Source organism: Coenobita brevimanus, chromosome 63 (genome assembly GCF_032717465.1).
Source record: "Coenobita brevimanus isolate Jiangsu-jjx chromosome 63, ASM3271746v2, whole genome shotgun sequence".
NCBI classification, from domain to species: Eukaryota; Metazoa; Arthropoda; class Malacostraca; order Decapoda; family Coenobitidae; genus Coenobita; species Coenobita brevimanus.
Genome location: NC_137016.1, coordinates 30641061 through 30664908, shown reverse-complemented (window position 1 = coordinate 30664908; position 23848 = coordinate 30641061). Strand labels below are relative to the sequence as shown.

The window sequence follows — 23848 nt, the reverse complement described above, 5'->3', positions numbered from 1 at the left end:
AAGTCATTGTGTCCACAGCTATGACTTGCTTGTTCTTAAATTCTGCAACGACTACAAAACTCCAGTTCAAAACAACTATGTTGATACAAGGATAGCACCAACTAAAGATCTGCAGTTATGAAACTCGCGTTATTCCTCACTATACTGAAGGAACTTTGTTCCCTAAGGCGCGAGTTTCTTGTACGAGTTAAACAGAGATTCTTGTGTGATTCAATGCGAGTTTCCTGTGTGCTTTGAAGTGAGTTTTCTTGTGTGATATGTATGCACGAATGTGGAGTTGTGTCCTTTGTGTCGATGTGGTTCTTTCTCTCCCTCCCTTGTACATTTCTGCCCCCTCCTGTCCCCTTCCTGCCCCCTCCCCGGACCTGTGACATCCCTGGCCTCGACACAGACACACAAGCTGGCCACGGACGCAGCCGCCTCAGCGCTTCACACTCGGCTCAGGGACGCTAACACTAACACGGGTCGCCTTACTGGGGACGTTTTCTAAGTGCGCCTTTGAGATCTCGTAACACCTCTTCCTCAGAGAATTATTCGGCATATTATAGCTTATTTTTTCCAACATCGTTACGTATTTCTTTCATACTGACGTACATTGCAAAAATATCCTAAGAAAATATATTTGCTTCGCTGATACAGACACAAACTGATAAGGAAGAGGTGTTAGTTAGCCTCCATAGCGGACGGGAAAAGGCCCTAAGTAGCACTGGAGACTTCGTCATGCTTGTTACTTGGCGATTTATCCATCTTACACCTTACTTTCTCTTGTATGTGATGTATATCGACTCACTTTGCACTGCAAACATATACGAGGATTACTAAAGTGTGATGAAAATAAATCGTCAAGGAAGACGCGTCAAGAAATCTCCAGAAACACGGCCCATAAACCTGTTAAATCTCTAAATAACAGCATATTTTTTTTTACCCTGCTGCATCGGTGTTTTGGCTGGCTAACTAGATTTTTTCACTAGTGCCGCAATTTTTTCTTGTCTATATACTGTATACCGAAGTGTTTTACGCCCCGCAGCTGGTGTGTGTTTTTTTCTTTATTTTCCTTTTGAAGCAGGAAAATCGCAGGACTTTTCAAGCGAGTATGAGAAGCAGCGCGATATTTTACTCGAAAATTTTTAACCTCCCAATTTTCAAAGGAGGTGAGCGCATTTTAAACCAATTTTAACCTTTTCCCTTTTGGAGTCTTGTATTTTTTTCTGTGTGTGAATTTTTATCCACATTTCAGATATACTTTTGATCATAAACTGCCCACAGGCAAAGGTTGTACATTCTCCCATACAGCAATTCCGAGAGGGATTGTAAGTTGACGATCTACTTCTGACAATCTCTGAACACCTACAGTACATCCTAGGTGTTTGCTGTGTGTTAAGACGGGCACAGTCGACCAAAAGGCGAACCCCCCAACAAAGCTTAATGAATGCAGATCAAAGCATTATTAAATCTAAATTTTATAAATGTGAAGGTTAGCACTGGCCTTCCCCTTTTGCCACATCTGTAGTGTTCATTTAAGTACTTCCATATATTTTTGTTGCCACCACCTCCAGACGATTTTGTTCAGCTTTGGGGTGACCTTTCGCGCTGAAGGCTTTAAAGGAGGCAGTTCCTAATTCCTCCAATACAAGGTGTCTTAAGCTGAATATAATCTCTTGGCGGCAACAAGAGTAAATTTTAAAAAGGAGATTAAGAGAGACTGTCATAATCTGCTTTTTGGCTGACTGTGGCTTACCCGAGGAGGGACCTGCATGAATCGAGTGTTAACCTGAGTGTTGTACTTTCGCCAACAAAAATCCCCTCACGTCTCCCGGTTATGTCTATGGACTGTGATAACTGCTTTCGTGAACCCGAAGCATTCAACACTGATGGCAATAGATGTGGCCAAATAAAGCAATCAGTGTCGGTTGCTACGAGATCGTGAGGCTGACCGTCAAAGATCCATGGATAGAGATGCATGAGAGATGACGGGATTTTTACTGGCGACTGTTCCTACCAAACCACAGCCGTAACATGTGTCAGACTTAGTTACTGTGTGTGTTGTGCAGTGTAACACCTTTCTTTTCATATGCGACAAGAGAAAAGACGTAGAAATTGATGTTTGTGTAACGTTCTTTTCACACAGGACATGTAAATGTAGATATTGAAATCTATGTAACACTTATCATATACGACATGTATAAAAAAAATGCAGAAATTAATGTCTACGTAAACTTGAAAGACGAGTAACTTTTGGCCGTAATCTCCTTGGTATATGAGATTTCGTAGTTCCTCCTCCTTAGCAGTTTATTTTGCCTACCACACTTTAATATTCACTTGTGTGGTATTCATAATTTTGTAGTGTCAATATACTTGACATCGCACACATACTAGCGCATATTCAAGTGTACTGTGCAAAATAAATAGCTAAGGAAGAGGTGCTACGAAACTTCCCTAACCAAAGAGAAAACGGTCCTTTGTGTAGCACCCCCACACCACACTACAACACTAAAAGCAAAATCTAATTAAGCCTGACCAACAGCTTGCCTAAAAACAGTAATTGATCAAAGTAGCTAAAACGGGTCCATCCTAACACAGCAAGTTGAGTGCCCTGTAAATAGGTAGGGTATTTGGGCAGCTAATATTAAAACATAACGAGTACTATGCTGTACTCCCTCACTTAACAGTTCACTCAGGCATATCAGAAGTTTTTCCTTAACAAAAGTGTAGATCTAGTACACATAGGTTTTCATAAATATACTGCATCACTTACTTGGTGGTAATATTCCGCTAATACCAGTAAATTGGTTTACCCATACTATTTCATTAACCTTATTAGAATGAGGACTTCTAATGAGGGCCTATTAGAATATTCTAATCTATAATCCATCAATTTTGATTACATACATTATACAACGTTCTCACTCGTAAGAAGCAAACTCAGCCAAATATCACCACACCAGGAAGTAAAGTAAGCAACAGCCATTTCATACAGCCTCTATATTCACATTTTCGCCAGTATCTCTAGAAGCACAGTCAACTGAAAAATTGGCTGAACATGATAAAAACAAATTAACGTGAATATATACTCCCCGATATAAAAAATTCGGCAGGCAAAATCTATAGGACATAACACATCTCAACACCATCTCTTCCCCAGCTCTCTTATCCCACCGGGAGCCAGTCGAACTAACCTCAAGAGATAAAGCTGCCTGTAAATACCAGAGATCTGCTCAAACTCAAAGCAATTCTGGCAAACCTCTGGCATTTACAGCTCTCGGGAAAATGCGGTACTTGAATTGGACTTGTTTTTTCAGCCCCGCGAGCAGACGGCAGCGCACCTGGTGGCGAACAGGAGTACCGGGGCGGCTGTGGCCTTGATCAAAACAGTCCTGATGCACGCCAAGCAGGACCTAAGGCTCACCAAAGACAACGTGAGTACAGGCCAACAGAGACAGCTAAAGGTTCTCGTAGAAGCAAAGAAATAGTGTGTATCCAAAGAAATGTATATGACGTGGTAAGTCCTGGTAACCACCTGGCAAGGTAAGTAGGGTACCAGTACAGAAATACATAAACATAACTAAGATCGTGTATAACTAACAGCACAGGCGCCTCATACAAGTGACGAGTAAGTATTTATTTATCTACGGGAAAATGAATGATGTGGTAAGCGCTGACGATGGGAGACAAGGTAAGTACGGAAAACAGACAACCACATCCTGAATGAGACAACCAACTCTCTACGGATTAAATTAGATTACACCCATGTATATTACTTGATTATCTACAGGAAAACAGATGTAGCAGCGCTGACGCTGGTCAAAAGTTAAGGTTAATGCAGAAACGAAGACTATCATACTTTTTCTAGTTACACCGGATATTCTACATAAGTACAAATGTAGGCTGACATGTGAGGATTTACCGGAACATGGATGGCATGACGAGTGTTTATGGCAGGCTGATGCAAAGGTATGTTAGCTTATAAGCAGAAACTGACAACCTCATTCTACCTCACTCTGTAGGCTACACTTTAGTATAGCCTACTCTGGCAGACTTTATTAAGTAATATTGTGCCGGTATATAACGCAGTGGCTAAAGGACTGGCAAGAGAGAGAGAGAGAGAGAGAGAGAGAGAGAGAGAGAGAGAGAGAGAGAGAGAGAGAGAGAATTTATGGGCTATGTAGGCAACCAACTAAACCTATAACTGAGGTATCTTACATTCGACTGAGGAGACAGACTACGATTTATATGTAGCCTACGATAACTGTGTAGACTAGGTCTATTTAAGAAAGGAACTACTCGCAGAAGACTGACCGGCATAACAGCCCAAACTATACCTCGGCCAGACTATATCCCGGGTTAATTTGAGCTTTGCTGTTTTTTACCTCATGTATTGTAGGCTAGGATAGTATTTGGCCTGGGGTATAATCTGGCCTACCTCAAACTATACACTTCTAGGCCAGACTATATCTCCTCACAGAATGATAAAATATTTGCGAATTATTTAATCTAGTTTTAACCGGTAATATTATATCTTCTCATACAAAGTGATAGAAAAAATAGCAAATCAATTGATTCAGTTGTATTTTGTTCACATGCAGACGGTTACACTACGTTCACTGCAACATTTAAATGTTCTTGAAATGCTTGGAAGGTGTATAGCATAGTCCGTGGCTTTGCTAAAGTCAACTGTTAATATTGAACATTAAACTACGTTTATTACATTAAAACATTAATTTATGCTTTCGGTGTATAAAGTACGGTCGGTGGTTTTGCTGAAGTCAGAACTAACAAACAATCACATTATTACAACACTAACATGTTCAAAGTTGTTTTCACGACATAAAGCATGGTCGGTAGTTTCTCTGGTCAAAAAGTATTATGGAGTTTTTATTTAGCGTTGGATATAATAATCAGTGTACATAATTCAAAGCAATCATTTAGTTTTGATGACTGGTCGTAAAAGGTAGATCGTGAGTGCTGCTGGGCCAGTAGGAGTGCTTTGGAATCGGAGTTTTGAGTAGGTGTTTCGCAGCTCAGATGCCATGGTTCATACTGTCTCAGTGAGCTGATCACATGGGCTCAAAGACTAAATCTCGCTTGACTAGCTCATACGCTGTCGTTGAGACTCACAGCAAAGGATGTGTAAAATTTATGAGTGCTAAAACCGATAAGGTTCTGAGCAATGTGTATCACGCCAGCTACCTTAAAGTCTACTGCACTTGCGATCAAAAATCATTCCAAGACAGTGCCAACACCGTCAAGGACCATCCAGATGACAGGATGGTCATGGACACTACGTTCAGAAGCCAACAGCGATTTGTGACCGTTTTCGTCACTTTCTTAGAGGGGTATAAGCTGGCCTAGAGGGGTATAGTCTGGGCCAAGCCAAAATATATCCTTGAGTTATACATAGTATCCTGGAATATAGTCAAGGTATAAAACAGCCTAGCAAGAACTATCTCCGGGTACAGTCTGAGTTACTGTAGAGTATACTTTGGGTTGTTACACCAGGGACGCACAAGGCATGGCACTATGGTGACGTATCAGTTTAATAATATTTGTTATCACCAGTCGATGTTAGTCAACTTACGAGTAACCTCTAGTAATGAACCGGTTAAGGAGGGGTGTATCTGACCTCAACAGGAGTAAGATATAGATGGCGTCCTCGGGCTGAAGGGGTCACTAGTTGGCTAATATGTTCACCTTCAAAATATCAAAGCTATATAACCGACTTGCATAAGTAAAGGAATATAACGACAAAGAACAATAAGATACCCTTCGTATTTTTTTTTTCCTGGGGTTCAGTCCTTCTACGCATGACATCTTCGCATGTCTTCACTAGCTACGGCGCTAATGCTCACCATCGACACTGAATACATGCTAGGGCTACCGCGCTCACGACTGGTGCGATGGTATTAGATGGGGGTGTTTTTGACTTTTTGATAAGTCGGTTGGTTTTGCTTAGGATTAGTAAATTCTGCTTTAACGGGATTCAGTTATCGGACTGATACCTGCTCCGGCCTAGAATCGAATAACAGACCTCCTCAGACAATAAAGGAAGCGTTACACATAAGTTAAATTTATCTTAACCTATGTAATCCGATGAATTCTTTATTCTTGACACTTCCAGACCTCTCTCTCTCTCTCTCTCTCTCTCTCTCTCTCTCCCCGGAGTTCACACCTTCAGTGTGTGTGTGTATGTGTGTGTGTGAAAGAATGCCAGACTTACGCGAGTAAACCATGTTGTTTACAAAATGCATATAAATGCGATAACGAATCACACAGATAAAAAAAACAAAAAGTCCTAAAAATAAAGTATGCTTTTGAGGACTGAAAATAAGCCCCGTATAGTCATAACAGAAAACAAAGAGAATGTGCACGAATATCTAGTGAAGGGCAGACTGAATAAAACTTTCAACACAGCTACACAGCCTACCTACACCCGCCACGCTGAAACTCGATTAGGGTTAGTTTTAATACAAGGGTGATCGGAACTGAAAACAGAAATGAAGTACTTACGAGTATAAATGACATATAGCGATAAGTTGTGTTTAAGCCTAGTCAATTCAGCTCCTAGAGTTGGACTTATATAGCCCTTCATTCCGTTGACATTATTTTTCTCTTGTTGAGCTATCTCCAGATGATTGTATTCAGTTTAGAGAACAGACTTCGACCCGGAGGGGTTATGTGCTGACTTCATTTATCCCTTCATTACAAGAGGTGTCCCCACAGTTGGATTAAGTAGTCTGATGATAACGAGTAAATAAATTAAATCACCTGGCTATAGTGGTTAATATTACCTTTTACTAAGTGTTACGCTGTCCATACAAGTGCCCACTGACGCAAGTTTAGGATCATAAAGTAGACCATGATAATCTAAACACATAGATGGCAGGCAGATCTCGGTAATGGGTTAGTCAGCAATCGAGTGACGTGAGGGACATGATTTGGTACCTGCAGTTTAGCGAATTCAAAGGAAATGTAACAAAAATAGTGTTACTTATTGCATTCGTCTGCAAAACCACACACATATACACAGGCCATCCAGAATTATGGTACTGTACATGCATGCCCCGATATATATAGTAGTACGTCGACCATGTGGCACAAACCTACATAACACTACCAAACAATTTCTCAAAAAACAAAAATACTACTACTATTACCTAAATAATAATGCTAATGATGATAGCTAATAATAATAATAATGGTAATACTAAGAAGAAGAAGATGATGAAGAAGAAGAAGAAGAATTCTAAGACTGCTGAAGCAATATTCAAAGAACTCCACATTCCAGATGATCATGTCACATTCCGGATTAGAATGACAAAAAAAAAAAAAAAAAAATCCACGCTTGTAATCAGATACGGTGTACAGTCTTTGAAATATACACAGTATTAAGACTGGTTGTGGTAAATAGTACATTATTAATAATACATCATTAATCGAATGTGAAGAGATAACGTGTAATGATTTTTGTTCTAACCAAGCTCTATATATGTAAGAATCTGCAGTTTCGTGTAAACCATTATATATGACAAGCTACTAAGTCTTGGTAAATTATGTACGCAGAAAATTAGCATTTTTAGCATTCTGAGCATCTTTTTGATGGTAGGTTCAAAAGTAGTAAAAAAGGGTAAACAAATATTGATTTGCCTTACGAGTATTACGCAGTCTTGAAATGTTAACAAGTACACACTCTTAGGATTCTGGAAATACTTCTGTTATTGTAGACCTAATATTCAGGGACTTTATGTATGACTAAATAATCTTTTAAGGATTTTGACCTGTGACCTTGATATTATGGTCAAAGTCACTCATGCTATGCAGATCATGTTCACTCATGACCCACTACATTTCCACCGAGTGTGGTCAAAATCGACCAAATACTTTCTGACTTAGCACTTTCAGGCATGAGGCGGCCATTTTAAGTTTCCCCAATATCTCAAAAAATAGTTATTTGTTGGATCTCAGTATCAATGCCCAGATGCGCTAGTGTATGCTGACTACTACATACTGGAACATTTATAAAGCAGTCGACTCAGTAGTTTTTGCTGAGCAGGAGAGCAAATATTGAAAAAATAACAGAGGGCTCTAATGCTAGCGCTAGTGCTAAGAAAAATCATTTTGTGCCAAAAGAAGCCTGCACTCAAGATACACCACTCCTAAAAATTTCAAGCCTCTATCTCGAACGGTCTTGGAATGTCAGCCTTCTTGATCTTCCCCCTCCCCCACCTCCCAAAAAAAGAAATAACGTAGTATCTACATTATCAGTTAGAATTCCACAGCATGTGGAGTTCTTAATAACAACAATAATAATCCTTCCTATTTGGGGTGCAGGGGTCGTTGTTCAGTATGGAAAGGAATGCATAGAGGATTTTCCGTCAATCTTCACAGGATGCAGTGTCAAGCAACATACCGAAGGATTTTTCACTCGATGATTTCGCATGAAGAATGGAAGACAAAAATAGAAATGTTATTTATCACCTCCCACTTCTCTACCTTCTTCCTCCTCCTCCATCATCCTTCCCTACCCTCCGCACCTCCTCCCCACTGCCCTTTACCTGCTCCCTACCCCTTTTCCCCTCTTCCCTACTCGCTACCCCCTGGCCCTCCTTCTCCCCCTTCCCTAACCACTATTTCTAGTCGCCTTTCCTTTCCCTACACCTTACTTCTAGCCCCTTCCCCTCCCTATCTTTAATTTCTGTCACCTTCTTCCTTCCTCTTTCTTACTCTGACTCCCTGTCCCCTTCCCCTTTCTTTCTATTACTTCCCACACTCATCCTCTCTCCCTTTCTTGTCTCCTACCTACCCCAACCTACTGCCTCCTTCCTTCCATAACCTTACCTCCTCCATCTTTCCTCCTGCTCCTGCACCCTCCCCAACCCCCACCCCTTCTTTACTTGTTGCCTACCCCACTCCCTTCTCTACCCTTTTCCCGTTCCTAACCCTTCCCTCTCCTCTGATCCTTCCATTCTCCTTACCTCCACTCCTTTTCTCATGCTCCTAACTCCGCTCTTCTCCTCTTGTCAACCTCCTCTCTCCTCCCCTTCACCCTATCCTTTCCAGACACTCTTCCCTCTTCCCTTCACTCTCCTCTCTCCAACCTCCTTCCAACTCCCCTTTCACCCTCCCCTCTCCAACTTCCTTCCCCTACTCCTTTCTTGCTCCCTACACCTTCCCTTCCCCTAGTCCTTACTCCTCTACACCCCGCGACAAAGGTAGTGCAGCACGCAAGGTGAAGGGGTCGTGTTTGTCTGTGTAATTAACTCTAGCACGTATCAAGAAATGAGACTGCCACGGTTACATTAGTTTCTTTCACTCGAAGGCCATTAGAATATCCTCTAATCTTCTTCATAAAAAATAATACCTTTTTGTGGAATTTTTATCTGACTATACATCTAAAAATAGACAGTGACGAATATTTGTATGAGTAGCCATATATTCTAAGTTAATATTTCTAACCTAAGATTTCATTGGTTTCCTCAGCTGTAGCTAGAGTAACAAGCATATCCTATAACCTTTACAAAAAATAATAATAATACTGTCCGAAACTGTGATGTAAGTAAATGGAAAATTTATGAGTTACTCATATGGCAGGGGTATATGTTTTTAAAGGTACATTTCTGACATCATTCTGCAAACGCCTGTGTGGTGGTTTGGCGATGTGAAGAGAACAGAGAAGTAGAGACTAGGCAGAGACTATCAAAGAAAAGTGTACGCTATGAAGGTGGGTGAAAAAGATTTTGTCAGGGAGCTACCACTCACAAGATGCAGTGTCAGGCAGCAGAAAGACATTACCAACATGAAATTTTCATCTAACCATGTCAGATCACTACCGGGAATTGTGGTTAAGTAGTACCGGTATAAACGGAACCTGTGTACAGTAAGACAGTTCATCCCAACTGGAGATATATGAAACTTAGAGACAACTCTAATGAAAATTTTTACCTTTTAGCTCAGTGTAGTTGAACTGGGAGATCCTTTTGCCTAATACCGTAACCGAGCAGACTAACTCCTACAGGTAGCTACCTCATAATCAAGGGTGATCGAATAGCTACCATGCAACCAAGCTGTGCGATTAGACAATGCTCTCGGATAACAAAATGGCTAGCCTATAACGCTTCGTTGTATGCTGTTTCCACAATCACCCTACAGGCAGTATTTATGCCATATTAAGGTAGCCATCATACCTAATAGCACACGATATTACTGACTCTCCCTACATAGCCTACCATTATTATTACTCACTAAAAACTCACTGACGTATCAGCACAATCAAATGTTTGCCGACACTTCCCTGCCGCTTGTGGCGATGGAAGATGCTACATGAAATGTTTTTATGATAGAAATACCATTTTCATCCATGTGTCGTCGTCGCCACCGCTGTCGCCATCATGAGTTAGTCCAACACAAGACAAATGTCTGTCTCATCTTTTTTCACACTGAGCTAGCTATTAATCCAATATGAAACACGCAACGAAAGTGTAAGAGTAGGAAAGATACTCTCTTACGTTTGGGAGAGCTTGAGAAATATGGAAGGCTACACACCGTGCCGGCGGGGGACTATCGCCAAACAGTACCTAATCACAAGCCACCACACGCTCATAGTAGCCTACTGCATTCCCCTGCAGCTAAACCCCATCAACCAGACGATGTTATTTACATATATTAATTTTATATATATTTTACCGTAGCTGTAACAAGACTAATTGATTCTACACTGGAAGGACATCTGGTAAAGGGCATCATTTCTCAACGCATCATCACAATACATTATCCCTGACATCATTCAACACCACAACTTTCACCATTATTATATCCTCACTTTATTATATCCTTACTATTCCCCCCTCATTACTGTGCCCGAACCAAATATTCACAAAACTACATCATGCCCACACCATTCACCTAACCTAGCCAACCGTAGTAACTTTCACAATACGCACAATATACCCACCAACACTCACTTCACTCACTTTCATAATTCCCACATCAAATCCACAACCCCACACCACCCACCCTACACATGCACGCCAGTCAACTACAGGGGGGAGCCTAGGTGTAATCATGTACAATCAGAGAGCTTCTACGTCACTAATCAGCCCCTCCCTTCCCGCCTTCCTCCCTTCCAATTCCCTATTACCCTCTCCCTCCCCACAGCGCTCCTCCCCTGCAATCCATTCCACTCTCCTAACTTGTTCTCCTCCACCCCGCTACTTCTGTTACCTTCGTCACTCCTCATATTCAGCTTCCTCCCCCCCACTTCCCTACCCCTTTCCACTACCTTACCTCTTCCCCCTCTTATCCTCTCCCCTCCCTATATTTAGCTCCGTCTCTTCCACTTCCCTCCCCCATCTTCCCTTCCATTCGCGTAACCCCTTATTCTCCCCTCACCCTTATTTCCTTCCACCCTATCCCCCTGCTCCCCACTTCCATACAACCCTCCCCTCCTGCACCTCCCTCCCCTATTCCACCCATTCACTCTACCATCCCAGTCCCCTCCGCCCCCCTCCTGTTACACCTCCCCTCGCATTCAACACCCTCCCCCCACTTCTCTCTCTCTCTCTCTCTCTCTCTCTCTCTCTCTCTTTCTCTCTCTCTCTCTCTCTCTGACCTCTCCCTCCCAACGCAACCCTGACCCCGAGAAATGACCCACTTGGCGTCCTAATGAGGGGAAATGGATGGGGGTGCTTGGCTGACGAGAACACAGGTTCAAAAGGGCACGCTGAGAGAGAGAGAGAGAGAGAGAGAGAGAGAGAGAGAGAGAGAGAGAGAATTATCCTAACTGAACGAAAAAGTGAAGGGTAAAACCGATCACCGAGAAACCGAATAAATTTTAGAATGAAGAGGTGGGGAGGGGGAGGCTTGAGGGCGTGGCTGTAAAGGGGTTGTGATGAATAACTACAAGGGGAAGCAAGGCACTCAGTGTGATAGGGGCGGGAGAAGAAGAGGTGGAAAAATAGAAGGGGAAGAAAGGCACTTACGGTGATAGGGATAGGAGAGGAGGGGTTAAAAATTATAGAGGTTGAGGAAGGAGAGGGAGGAGGAGAGGGAAGAAAAAGGGAGGGAACACGTAAAGGCGAGATGAAATAAAGAAGGAAATGAATTATGAAGAGAAGAAAGAGGGAGAAGAAAAAGGAGGGGGAAGAAACCATGAGGGAGAATGAACAGTAAGAAGCTACCGAAGATACGTATGGGGATGAAGGAAGAGGCTGAAAGACTGAAGGTTAAAAAAAGGGGGAGGGGAGAAGAAAGGGCCATGAAAAGAGAGGGGAAGAAAAAATGGGAGAAAGAAGAAGGGAAAGAAGAAAGAAGGGAAAAAAGAAAACGGAAAGAAAAAGGGTGAAGAACGAAAAGGGTAATGATGAAAAAGGGTGTATGGAAAAAAAGAAAAAAAAATCTGTTGAGTAACAGGTCATGGCTAATCCAGTAAACATGGATCAAATATAACCCCTTCAAAAGGAACTCGAACAAAGGAAAGCCAAAATCAAGACGGATCAATTGATTTCGAGATGTCCGGCCATATGACGAGGGAATGACAGTTTGCATAAAACTATTTGACCTGAAAAATTGTGGAAAGCAAATACCGTTTAACTCTTGAGTACAGAACTAAAAAAAAAAAAAAAAAAAAAAAAAAGGAAAATTTTGGGACCAGACTATTGCTGCGTCCCCACTGTAACGGAGAAGGCATGCGAGAATGGAGACCTGAAGTGCACTGTCTAGTGTAGGCCTGGTCTATTATCTATTGAATGGATTGGGAAGTAACAATGAAGCAAGAGCCGCTGAAGAGTCAATGAGAGGAATAAACACCCTGTACAAAGACTAAAAGTATACGATTAAAAAACTATCTTCACAGCCTTCGTTTTTACATTTTGAAGCTGTATGAAACATATGAAAATATTCTCCTTTAAATATCCGTAGTTGTATATTGCTAGTAATTTTGTGAGTACCGGTACGACATTAAGAAAGAAATTTATGCAACATACACTCAGTTCATTGAGAAATATTCGCCTAAAGAAAACAAAGCGATAAGCAACAGCATCCAATGTGAAACCATCGATTACCTGCGTAAAGATAGTTTTTTAATCGAGTGTACGTAGTCGACAGAGCACACCTAGCCTCTGATATGTTGATTTTTTAAACGTACAAAAGGTCGAAATTGTTAAGATTTCCACCCATCCACCTTCCCCCACCTAACCGGTACTTTACCTGTCCTACATTCACTCAAGGAGATTTGTGAAAATCCATGGGAAATGGACGAGGACAGAGCGAATGGGGTCAGAATTTGAGCGATGGGACCGAGGGAGCCATAACCACGTCAGTAGTACTCCTTAACCACCACAGAACAATCCGTCTAGTCAAAGGGTCCTTTGCAGGAGGAGTGGCCTGAATTCCACAATCAGTACGTAAAACAGAGTAGTTAACCATGCTCAACTAGTACTACGCATGTTAACCACGTTCAGTAACTAGTTACCTACAGCCAAATGCACAGTTCCTGAGGGGTAATAGGGTGACTCTGACCCAATTCTCTCCGTTGCAAGTCATCGCCTTTCTTTCCTACCACTCAAACCTCGAACCTCCCACACCAAGTACGGAACGGTGCTGTCCTCCTCCACATTATCCTTCACGTGTACTCGGTAACTCCTTTCAACTGTGCTTTTATACACAGCTAAATTTTCAGTGTGCGTTTCGCAAGTTAGCCTACCTAGTACCTACGTAGTACATATATTTATGGCTAAACAGATACGTGTTTGTCTGATTAATTAAATAAATAAATAAATATAAATATAATACTGTGTGTGTGTGTGTGTGTGTGTGTGTGTGTGTGTGTGTGTGTGTGTGTATCAGGTGAGTGTGCCATGTGCGTGTTTATATATACCAGGTATAGTCTACACGCACTGGCAAAACTATGGTCATGTGCTAGTGCAGTACGGTTACCAGTGCCAGAAGAGATTACCAGATTCTGAGTATGAATTTTTAGATTACATACCGTAATAATATAAGCACGGAACCGGCTTGTATTGCGCAGGTTACTCAAAGGTTCACGTGTCACATACTGAAATAAGCAGGTAAGTACGAGGAACAAGATTGTCTTCCAAGCCAGCCACAAAAAATTACATATAATACGCAAAAAACGAACAAATGAATAAATAATGTGAATAAATTTGTAAATAAGATGTGCTGGGATCTTCACAACCTCTGAAGGCAGCGAGAAAATTAATGTAACAATTACAAATATAAACAAATAAATATCAAATAAAATGGTAAATAAAATGTGCTAGCCAACATCCCATGTCATCGTGAGGATTGACGTACCATAGGCAACGCAAAATGGTAAATAAAATACGTGCATACACAGTTTCATGCAAAATGGGGTAAATAAAGAAATACCGAAACAATAAATTAATATACAAGTAAGAACAGGTACGAGAAAACGTCCTACAGCAATGAGAATACTGATCAGTGTCAAGAGGAAGATGGCCATAAAAGATAATTAGATGGCCAGTGAACAGGTGCCTGGGAGTACCTTGTTATTCCTAGCTGGGGTAATTAGGAAGAATGAACTGTGTGGGATATATGTGCTGGGAAGACGAGCATGATTTAGAATATGAGAATTTCCTGGAACTGGTACTGTGTGTGTGTGTGTGTGTGTGTGTGTGTGTGTGTGTGTGTGTGTGTGTGTGTGTGTGTGTGTGTGTGTGTGTGTGTGTGTGTGTGTGTGTGTGTGTGTGTGTGTGTGTGTGTGTGTGTGTGTGTGTGTGTGTGTGTGTGTGTGTGTGTGTGTGTGTGTGTGTGTGTGTGTGTGTGTGTGTGTGTGTGTGTGTGTGTGTGTGTGTGTGTGTGTGTGTGTGTGTGTGTGTGTGTGTGTGTGTGTGTGTGTGTGTGTGTGTGTGTGTGTGTGTGTGTGTGTGTGTGTGTGTGTGTGTGTGTGTGTGTGTGTGTGTGTGTGTGTGTGTGTGTGTGTGTGTGTGTGTGTGTGTGTGTGTGTGTGTGTGTGTGTGTGTGTGTGTGTGTGTGTGTGTGTGTGTGTGTGTGTGTGTGTGTGTGTGTTTGTGTGTGTGTGTGTGTGTGTGTGTGTGTGTGAGAGAGAGAGAGAGAGAGAGAGAGAGAGAGTCAAACAGCTGCAATACCGTATGAGTAGTCTTGATTTTAGTGTGTTTTTACCAAAGGAAACTGGGCCAATCCGAGAACCTGAATGGTACCAATAAGTCATATTTACTTGAAATTGGACGGGTCTTAGTTATGAGGCAGAGAGAAGTCTGGTTCCAAGTCAAGTCAAGCCTCCATTCTGACTAAAAGCTAACGGTACTTAGCCATCAACCTAGCCGAAGGGGTTAGGGATCTTCGTCAGGTTATGTCAGCCTATGAAAAACTGTAGATTTGCACACGAAAACTATGCTAGCTTTATGGAATTACGAAATAAGTAGGAAAGATTCATTGCATATTGTCAATGAAAACTGCTCGTTACCAGTATTTATAATTACTGTGTGTATGCCCATTAGCTTCTATGTCGTGTACGGGTGAGGTAGAATACAGTACCTCCGGGCAAGGAAACAAACTGGCCACAACACTCAATAATAATCAAGGAAGTCGGCCAAGGACAACTCATCACAGCAACTACCCTAAGTCAGACAAGGAACCCTCGAGATTATCTAGGGCATAACACCTCTCAAGCAAGGAGACAAACTGCCTTGTACACTCAATAATCATGAAGAAGTGTGCCAAGGGAGAAGGTTACGCATTCTTAGTCTAATTCGAGGGGATGGATCGACTTGGGGCCACGGCTAGACTACATTACCCCCCTCCCTACTCTCTCTGTTAACTACTTCACCCTTTCTACCCCTCTTAGCATTCCTCCTCCTTCGATCTCTCTCCCTCCTCCTCCTTCTCCTCCTCATTCTGTCTCCCCTCCACCTTTCACTCTTTCACACTACCGCATTTCACACTGTCGTATTAGCCACTTCTAAATCTTTAACCAGTACACTCGATATTATACTATAGTTTACCTACCTCCTAATTTGTTTTTACTGCAACATCTTCTGTGGTGAAAGCGATCAGTGAAAGCTATGTTTAACCTCCCTAGTTCGAAAAGTCTCCCCTAAAGTGAATAAACTCGTCTTGTGGTAGTAAGAACGAAAAAAAAAAAAAAAAAGGACTACGGTGACGAATTTTATGCATTTAATTCTGGCAACCTTCTGACGATTATATTCACCTAAGGACAGACATTTTAAAAATGGTTACACAACTTACAAAACCCCTTTCAATTCAAAAGATCTCCCATAAGCTGAGTGAAATCGTCTTGTTGTAGCAAGAATAAACAGCAACCAATGATCTTTAACACTTAACTCCTTCAGGCCGAGGGTGTCTTCTATAGCTACTTTCTAGCTTCAAACTTGTCCATTCTCCTTAGGACTGACGCTTCGATCTAGAAAGGTTTGACAGAGCTTCAGCAACCCCCTACATTTTGAGAGGTTTCCCCAAAGCAAGTGAATCTGTCTGGAGGTGGCTTAGCATGCGAATCAGTGCAAAGACATCATCATACTGAATATAATTGTTTTTTGGCGATGTGGGCTCCTATATTCTGTTCGTCAAGTCAAATTTGTATGAAAAACTGGCAATCAAATGATAAACTATTTCATAATTTTGGACGCGCTTAACCTTATCAGCTTGATGATTCCCATATCGTCACGCAACCTCCAGACGATTTTATTCAGTTTTAGAAAGACCTCTCGACGGGTAGAAGTTCGGCGAAATCTAATTGTAAGACCTTCTTGTATGATGATAATCGGCTAGATAGCAGGAATAGGAGAGAAATAATGTCATCGTGGGCAACACCAAATGATTTCCCTCATCTTTGAGTAATCCTGCCGATCATAAGAGTTAATGACTCAACAATGTTCCGTAGTTATCACCATTATCTGTTATTAAGGTACTACCTAGTGATATACTTGGTTTCCTTATTCGTGTGTTTATAAATGACCGGTACTCTCTCTCTCTCTCTCTCTCTCTCTCTCCCTCTCTCTCTCTCATTTTTCACTGCCATCGTCCACACCCTTTCTGCTGTTCTTCACATTCTGTACGTCTTGCTTGACTCTTGCTAACCCAAACAATATATATATAATTCAGCTTTAGGGATACTTACAGTAATAATTAAAAAAAAAAAAAAAACTATTCCACTCGGGAAAAACCTCCAGAATCAGTTCATCCCTACTCTCCCCTCCTGGATCCGCCCTATCTTCTCCCTCCACCTCCCCCTGGATCCGCCCCTTTCTCACCCTCCCCACTCCTGGAAACACCACATTCTCTCCCTCCCCGCTCCTGGATCCTCCCCTTCCTCCCCTCCCTTCTCCTATATCCTTCCGGTCTTCCTCCTCCTCCCTTCATGGATTTGCCCCACCCGTAAAGTCATTCGAGTCACCGGAGGCTCCCAATTACTTTTTTTGTCATTCTTTTTTTCCACGAACCTTTGGCACACTATTATCTTCGACGTTTTTTATGGAAACTGTGTCGATAATGGAGACACACGAATACCTAAAAAAAACAGCTAGTAGGGTTTAATCGCCTCCTTACTATGATTTTTTTTTTTTTTTAGCATTTGCTAGTACCTGTACCAGACCAGTTCATTTAACTTAGGAGAATCCCTGGTGATGAAAGGATTAAGATATCTGTCTAAGCATTCCAGATCGAAAATTTTATCTTTAACTAAGTACAACCGTCAGGAGGCAGGAAAAAAAAAATACGTCATAGTGCTGAGGGTTTACATGCAAAGGAAATCAAAAGAAATGGAGTGCTAAAAAGCTTAAGCCTTAGGGACCGTATTTATAAAGGATCTCAGCCAGTTCTTATTAGACTATAACATTTTAGGTTACCTTTTCGTTATCGAGGATCATTTTCTCTGCCTAACTTTTCTACTCAGATACTCACTCTGGTCTGGTTTCGAAGTGTCTGGCAGCTGTATGAGAGAAAAGAGTGTCAACGAGCAATACAATAAGTAAATAATGCTAGGAGAAGAAACTAAATGCGGCGTCAGGTCTCGTCCCAGAGGCTATTTTTTATAGTCCCCCCCGCCCCATGGCAGCAGGTGAGACATGGCCAGGCCAGGTTTGGTTAATTGGGAGTGTGAGTGGTGACTGAGGCCCCTTACGTGCTGTGGACATTCCAGGGCCACTCACACATGTATGCTCTCATTTACACTAGCACACTCACTTATACGTGAGCTAGTCACTCAAAATCACACACACACTCCCATACCTGGATTATGCAGTCACAATCGAACACAAGTATACACTAACTCCTATAGGGTAGCTACTCGTTATGTACTGATAAGCAAGACACTCACATTTACACACCCACAAATCGGTAACTTACCAACCTACCTAGCGACCTACACACACACACACACACACACACAGACACACACACACACACACACACACACGGAGTTGATATTGAATATTCCAATAACTGGGCACTGTACAGTAAAAATATTTTATAACGATGGAGTTAGATATTAGCCTTATGATAGCTTTAGCATATTACTTAGGGAATTATAGTACGGCACCTACTAACTGCCATACTCGGCTGATAGTCAGGGAAGTACAAATAATTAATGGAAAAATAAATCCAGTAGTACTCTGCTACCATAAAAATCTGGAAACAGGAGGTGCGTGCTTAGCCAGCCCAAGGTCACCGTGATATCGCTTTATGCTTAATCACGTGCACCTGGGACCACCTGGCCTCACCTGGCAATCAGTGACGGCACGCAGCACCACACCACACTAATCTCATTGCATGTGAAGGTACTCCATACTTACATATGTTACTACCCTGTCCAAGCCAAAATTAACACTCAGGCTCCTGTAACTCACTCTCAGCGTAATATAATCGTCTTGCGTTAGCTGGAACTTGAGCGCTAGAGTTATCTCGACGATGAGAAAGTTGATGACACCAGCATTAACACAATCAAGCTCTGATACTCACTTTCAGCTAAATAAAATTACCAGGCGTTTGCTGGAGTACAATACCTGAGCTGTCCCGACCATAAGGTTATGGCACCAAAAAAAAAAAAAAAAAAATCAGAAATACAGGGTGCCTCATACGAGTCTGTATGTGTGTGTGTGTGTGTGTGTGTGTGTGTGTGTGTGTGTGTGTGTGTGTGTGTGTGTTACTACGGCAAGTATCTTAAGAAACTACTGAGAAAAGGCCCTATCAGTAACCAGTATACTACTAGGGTACCATATATAAATGATATGCTGAACAGTATTTAAATGTAATAGCAGTTAGGCTAATGTAGCTTTGCCAACCATATAAAGATAATGACTACCCAGTACTAAACCAACTAAAACCTCTATAATGCTATTACCAGTAGGCTACCCTAGGCTACCTAAGCCAATGTGATGTATGGGATTATAAGTAGCCTACTTTCGCAACTTCGTGAAAAAGAAAACAAGTTTCAGTATTGGTACCAAGCTGAAACCAGCTAAGACTATTCCAGTCTGGAGTTCATATCTTATTTCAGGCTACCGTATATTTCTTTTTTCTAATGTCTGACACTTATGCTCGTGTTCCATAGCTACCATGAGTCAGGTGTTAATGGCTTAGTCTAAGTTTGGTTAAATTGTAAACTGAAAATGAAAACAGTCCTACCGTACAATCTATCTGATTATCAGGACTGGGAAAATGGAGTTGATAGTAGCTATATCTAACCCTTTCAGTACAATAACAGTATTTGATAATTTGTGTGCTGTCTTCAAACGATATTTTTCTGTTTAACGTGTACGACGCTGGCAGTGTAGATCTACGTCCCCTTCAAAAACGCCAGTGATGTAGATCTACGTCCTGCAGCACTGAGAGTCATTGCAAGCAACCAAAGTAAAATGGAAGGTAATATCGTGTCTCACAAACTTCAGACATATCTCCACTATGGTTACAACACTGATTTAGGACCACGGGAAGCAACTGAGTCTTAGCAGGCTCACAGCCACTCTGCTATGTCTGTAACCTTGAAGATTTCAGAGGTCGAGTGGCACCAACCTGACTTGATGCAACCTACTTTCTGGCTTTGGCAATTACTTAAATTAGTGCCAGGGATCTTATATTGATGTATTAAGCCCATTTACCCGCAAAAAAATCCAAAATTTGTTCACAAGCTCACTGATGCCCTGCTGTCTCAGTAACCTCGAAGATTTCAAGGGTAATGTGGCACCACCCTGACTAGATTCAACTAACAGTCTGGCTTTAGTGATTACTTTTATTAGTGCCAGGGATCTTCAATTAATGTATTAAGCCCGTTTAGCCAGAAAATAGAAAATCCAAACTCAGCCAGCGTAAAGGGGCATTTTTTTTTTTTTTTTTTTTTATGCCCATCACGGTAAGGGTTATTGACTTCTCGAATTGTAGAATTAACTAGCCTACATAAACCAAGCCCTATTTATAATTAAAGGTGCTTCTTGAATGAAAAGAATATCGTATGTTCAGTAGTCGAGATTAAAAATAAAAAAAAAATTGTGCAAAGGTAGAGATACCATACACAGGTTATGCCAAGGAAGTGAAAGTGTAGTATTCTAGGCGGCATAGGAAACTTCGTGGCACCTCTTCCTTAGTGATTTACTTTCATATTACACATTTACATCTTCTTTTCGTTGCTGAGGCAAGCTCTGTGGGCACTAAAATTATGTAAAAAAAAAAAAAAAAAAGATAAAAGACAATCAAGAGGGTCATAAGCATAATATACAGTAAACCTTTTTATCCTTTTCGTTACTAGTGCAAACTATGTCGGTATTTAAGTCATATGAATTCAGAATGACAAATACAGTATATGCGGTAATACATATTATAATTACATCCTAAGACAATGATGCTACGAAGCTTACAATGACTCCTAGAATACCGGTCATGTATTATATACCATCCAAATACACCAAAACCAAATTACAAATAGGCTTTACTAAATATTATGCCCGTACAGGAGCAAAGGGACAGGGGAGATGTGGCCCACTCTCTCCTTCCCCAGTGAAATATCAAAGAATCAGCTAAATATGAAAGCAGTTGCTGGAAAACTGTCCTACTTAGAGAGAGAGAGAGAGAGAGAGAGTGTGTGTGTGTGTGTGTGTGTATTGCAACAATGAGTAGCTCAAGAGGAATTATTTACCCATTGACCATCTTTCATCTCCCTTGATAACTAGAAGTGTGATCCCGATTACTGCCGGGCCCCATTGGAATGAGCTGACCCAAACCTATACTCATATAAACCAGAAAGACAACACATATGAGTAAGAGAAAATTGAATAAACTATTGGAAAGCCTACTCGAGGTCCAAGGGGTTTCAAGAATATAATAGGGTATAATAGTCCCCAAATGGAGCCTGAACGAGGGAACCTCTGGGGAGTATGTGAAGAAGATTATACGAAGGCCCCTCTAATTGTCCTGGAGGTTCTAGGGCTACAGTTCTTAACTTTTGTCAGGTGGTGCCCCCTAGCATTGGTCCACATATTCTGCCCACCCCCCTCCCCATCCTCCCGGATCCTGCCATCATCTGATTGTAAACACTTATTTCTGAGTCATTCCCACAGGCTCAACCAGACGTTAACTCAGGTAAATACAGGCTGCAGTAGCCCTTCTGCTGTCCAATATCCCCTTTTTCGAGGAATAGGGGGTAGGTTGGGGGAAGTGTATATTTTAACTGGGGTGCAGTCTGTCCGATAATTATTGGACTTATTTGTATATTTAATTTTCTCTTGAAACAACCAGATTAGATGGGGTATCTCAGTCGGTAGAGAGGACTACTGGGCCTTGGGAGCAGGCTGTGAAGCCTTTGCCCAGAGTCGGACACACACACACACACACACAAGTCACGCACTATTATTTTTGAGACATCAGGTCTACCAGGTTGAAAACTACTGCTATAGGGGTTTGGAAAAATTAAGTATATATATATATATATATATATATATATATATATATATATATATATATATATATATATATAAGATAGATAGATATATCTCTTCTCATCCGCCGTTTGACTGTCCATTGCAGGACTGGCCTATCCCTACCGAAGTGGGGACGATACAGCCAATGTATCTCTACCAAGTGGCTTAGGCTGTCTAGTAGAGATTGTATGTAGGGTGAGAAGTGCTTGTAACTGTAATTGTTGTTTTGGAGTGGCTTTGGATGTGTGTGTAGTCTGTGAACCAAGTGTAATCGACCGCTCAAGCCGACTGGGTGCAAGCATACAGTACTTCAGTATGCGACACTGGTTGAACCACAGCACCCCTTGTGTCAGCCAGTGCAGTACATGGCCAGAAGAACGCTTCCAAAGTTTATTACCTTGGCGGGGCGCGAACCCTCGTTTTACAGTGTACGAAAACGCACACTTTACCGCTGTATCACAGAGGCTCATATATATATATATATATATATATATATATATATATGTGTGTGTGTGTGTGTGTGTGTGGGTGGGTGGGTGGTGGGTGTAATATGCATACACATTTTTTATTTATATACAAGTAATTCAGCTCTAGTTGGATGCGAGAAAAAAAAAAAAAAAACATGCATAAAGCAATTACTTCATGTGAACGAACAGTTCACTTGGTCTTCAAACGACGCAGATAATTAAAACTAATTTTCGTTATAGTAAAAACGAATATGACATATAAATGCAATTTCGAAGAGGAAAGTAATGGTTCCTGTCGTATGTGTCTTCTTGGTCATTTCTGAATAAATCGGACACTTCAATTTTTTGCCTAGCCATTCTGACTGCACATTGTCTAATATTTACCACCACACGTCACCACCAGCCGACAAACTGTATACAGTACTATGGGCGAAAAAATTATGACCATACCTCCATCCGGCTGTCAGATGAAGTACAGGGTAGGGCATCTGCGTCATAATTCATGCTGGATTCTCTATGCCCTACTTTTAGATGAAGGGAATATTCTTCCCATTCTTACAAAATAGCTGTATATATATATTTTTTTACCGTCTTTTGTTCTTTACGTTGGTTTTAACATTCATTTTCAGTACTTCACGATACTTTGTTCCTGGCTTTACTCCAATTTTGCCAATGTAGTTTAGTTTTGTTAACCTAAGCCAGAATTCTGTGCAAACATATTTTGTATCAGTCTTGCTTTTATTGAGATTGGCTAGGAGTAGAAAAAGTGAACACACATTCGATGTCAAGCCAATAGCTGACACTGGCTACTCGTTTTCATTGCTACGAAAATAGTCGATGCTTTCATCACTAACTGACTGGGCATGTCTGATGAGAATAAACTTTACTTATTAAAATTTTGTTTTGGTGACATAACAAAAACCAAAATTTGCAGCCATGCTAATTTTTCTTACGTAACACGATTCGCTTCGCACTCTGAACTGCTTTACAGGCTTGGGTTTAGGTTCTGCACTTGAGTCAGGCTATCACATCCATTTCAAATTTCTATGACAGTAAAGCATCATTAGTTCATTTACCATCAACTTCATCATCAGTGTTATTCAGCTTTTCCAGCATTGTTTCAATACACCGTCGTCACCTTGTTATGACTCAACAACGCACTCAGTACCACTATTTGCCCTTCCTTGGCCGGTCATCACAATAATATCTTTAACTATTCTCATCAGTTTTACCGGTAAGTGGTTTTTCTTCCCTGTCCTTGGGGATAATACTTTATTCACTTGGTATTAACCCACTGAATATGGTGGCGTATTATTATAATTCATTCCTTGCTATTTCCAGACGATTTTATACAACTAAGGCAGGATCTTTTGTAATGAGTGGGTTAATGAAAGCTGTTTCTTCATTAATTCTTCTAGTTCTATATACGCAAATAAAATCTTTTGTTGATAGGAAGGATAA

At 41.2% G+C, this 23848-nt stretch overlaps 1 protein-coding gene across 1 annotated transcript in view; it reads left to right on the top strand.

Moving 5' to 3' along the window:
* The window catches only part of nompC (no mechanoreceptor potential C), a 323022-nt gene that overhangs the window by 238388 nt on the left and 60786 nt on the right, over positions 1 to 23848 (top strand). The window contains exon 5 of the mRNA XM_080275921.1: positions 3300 to 3416. Coding sequence (XP_080132047.1) covers positions 3300 to 3416 — 117 coding nt within the window. The remainder of the gene's footprint in view (positions 1 to 3299; positions 3417 to 23848) is intronic.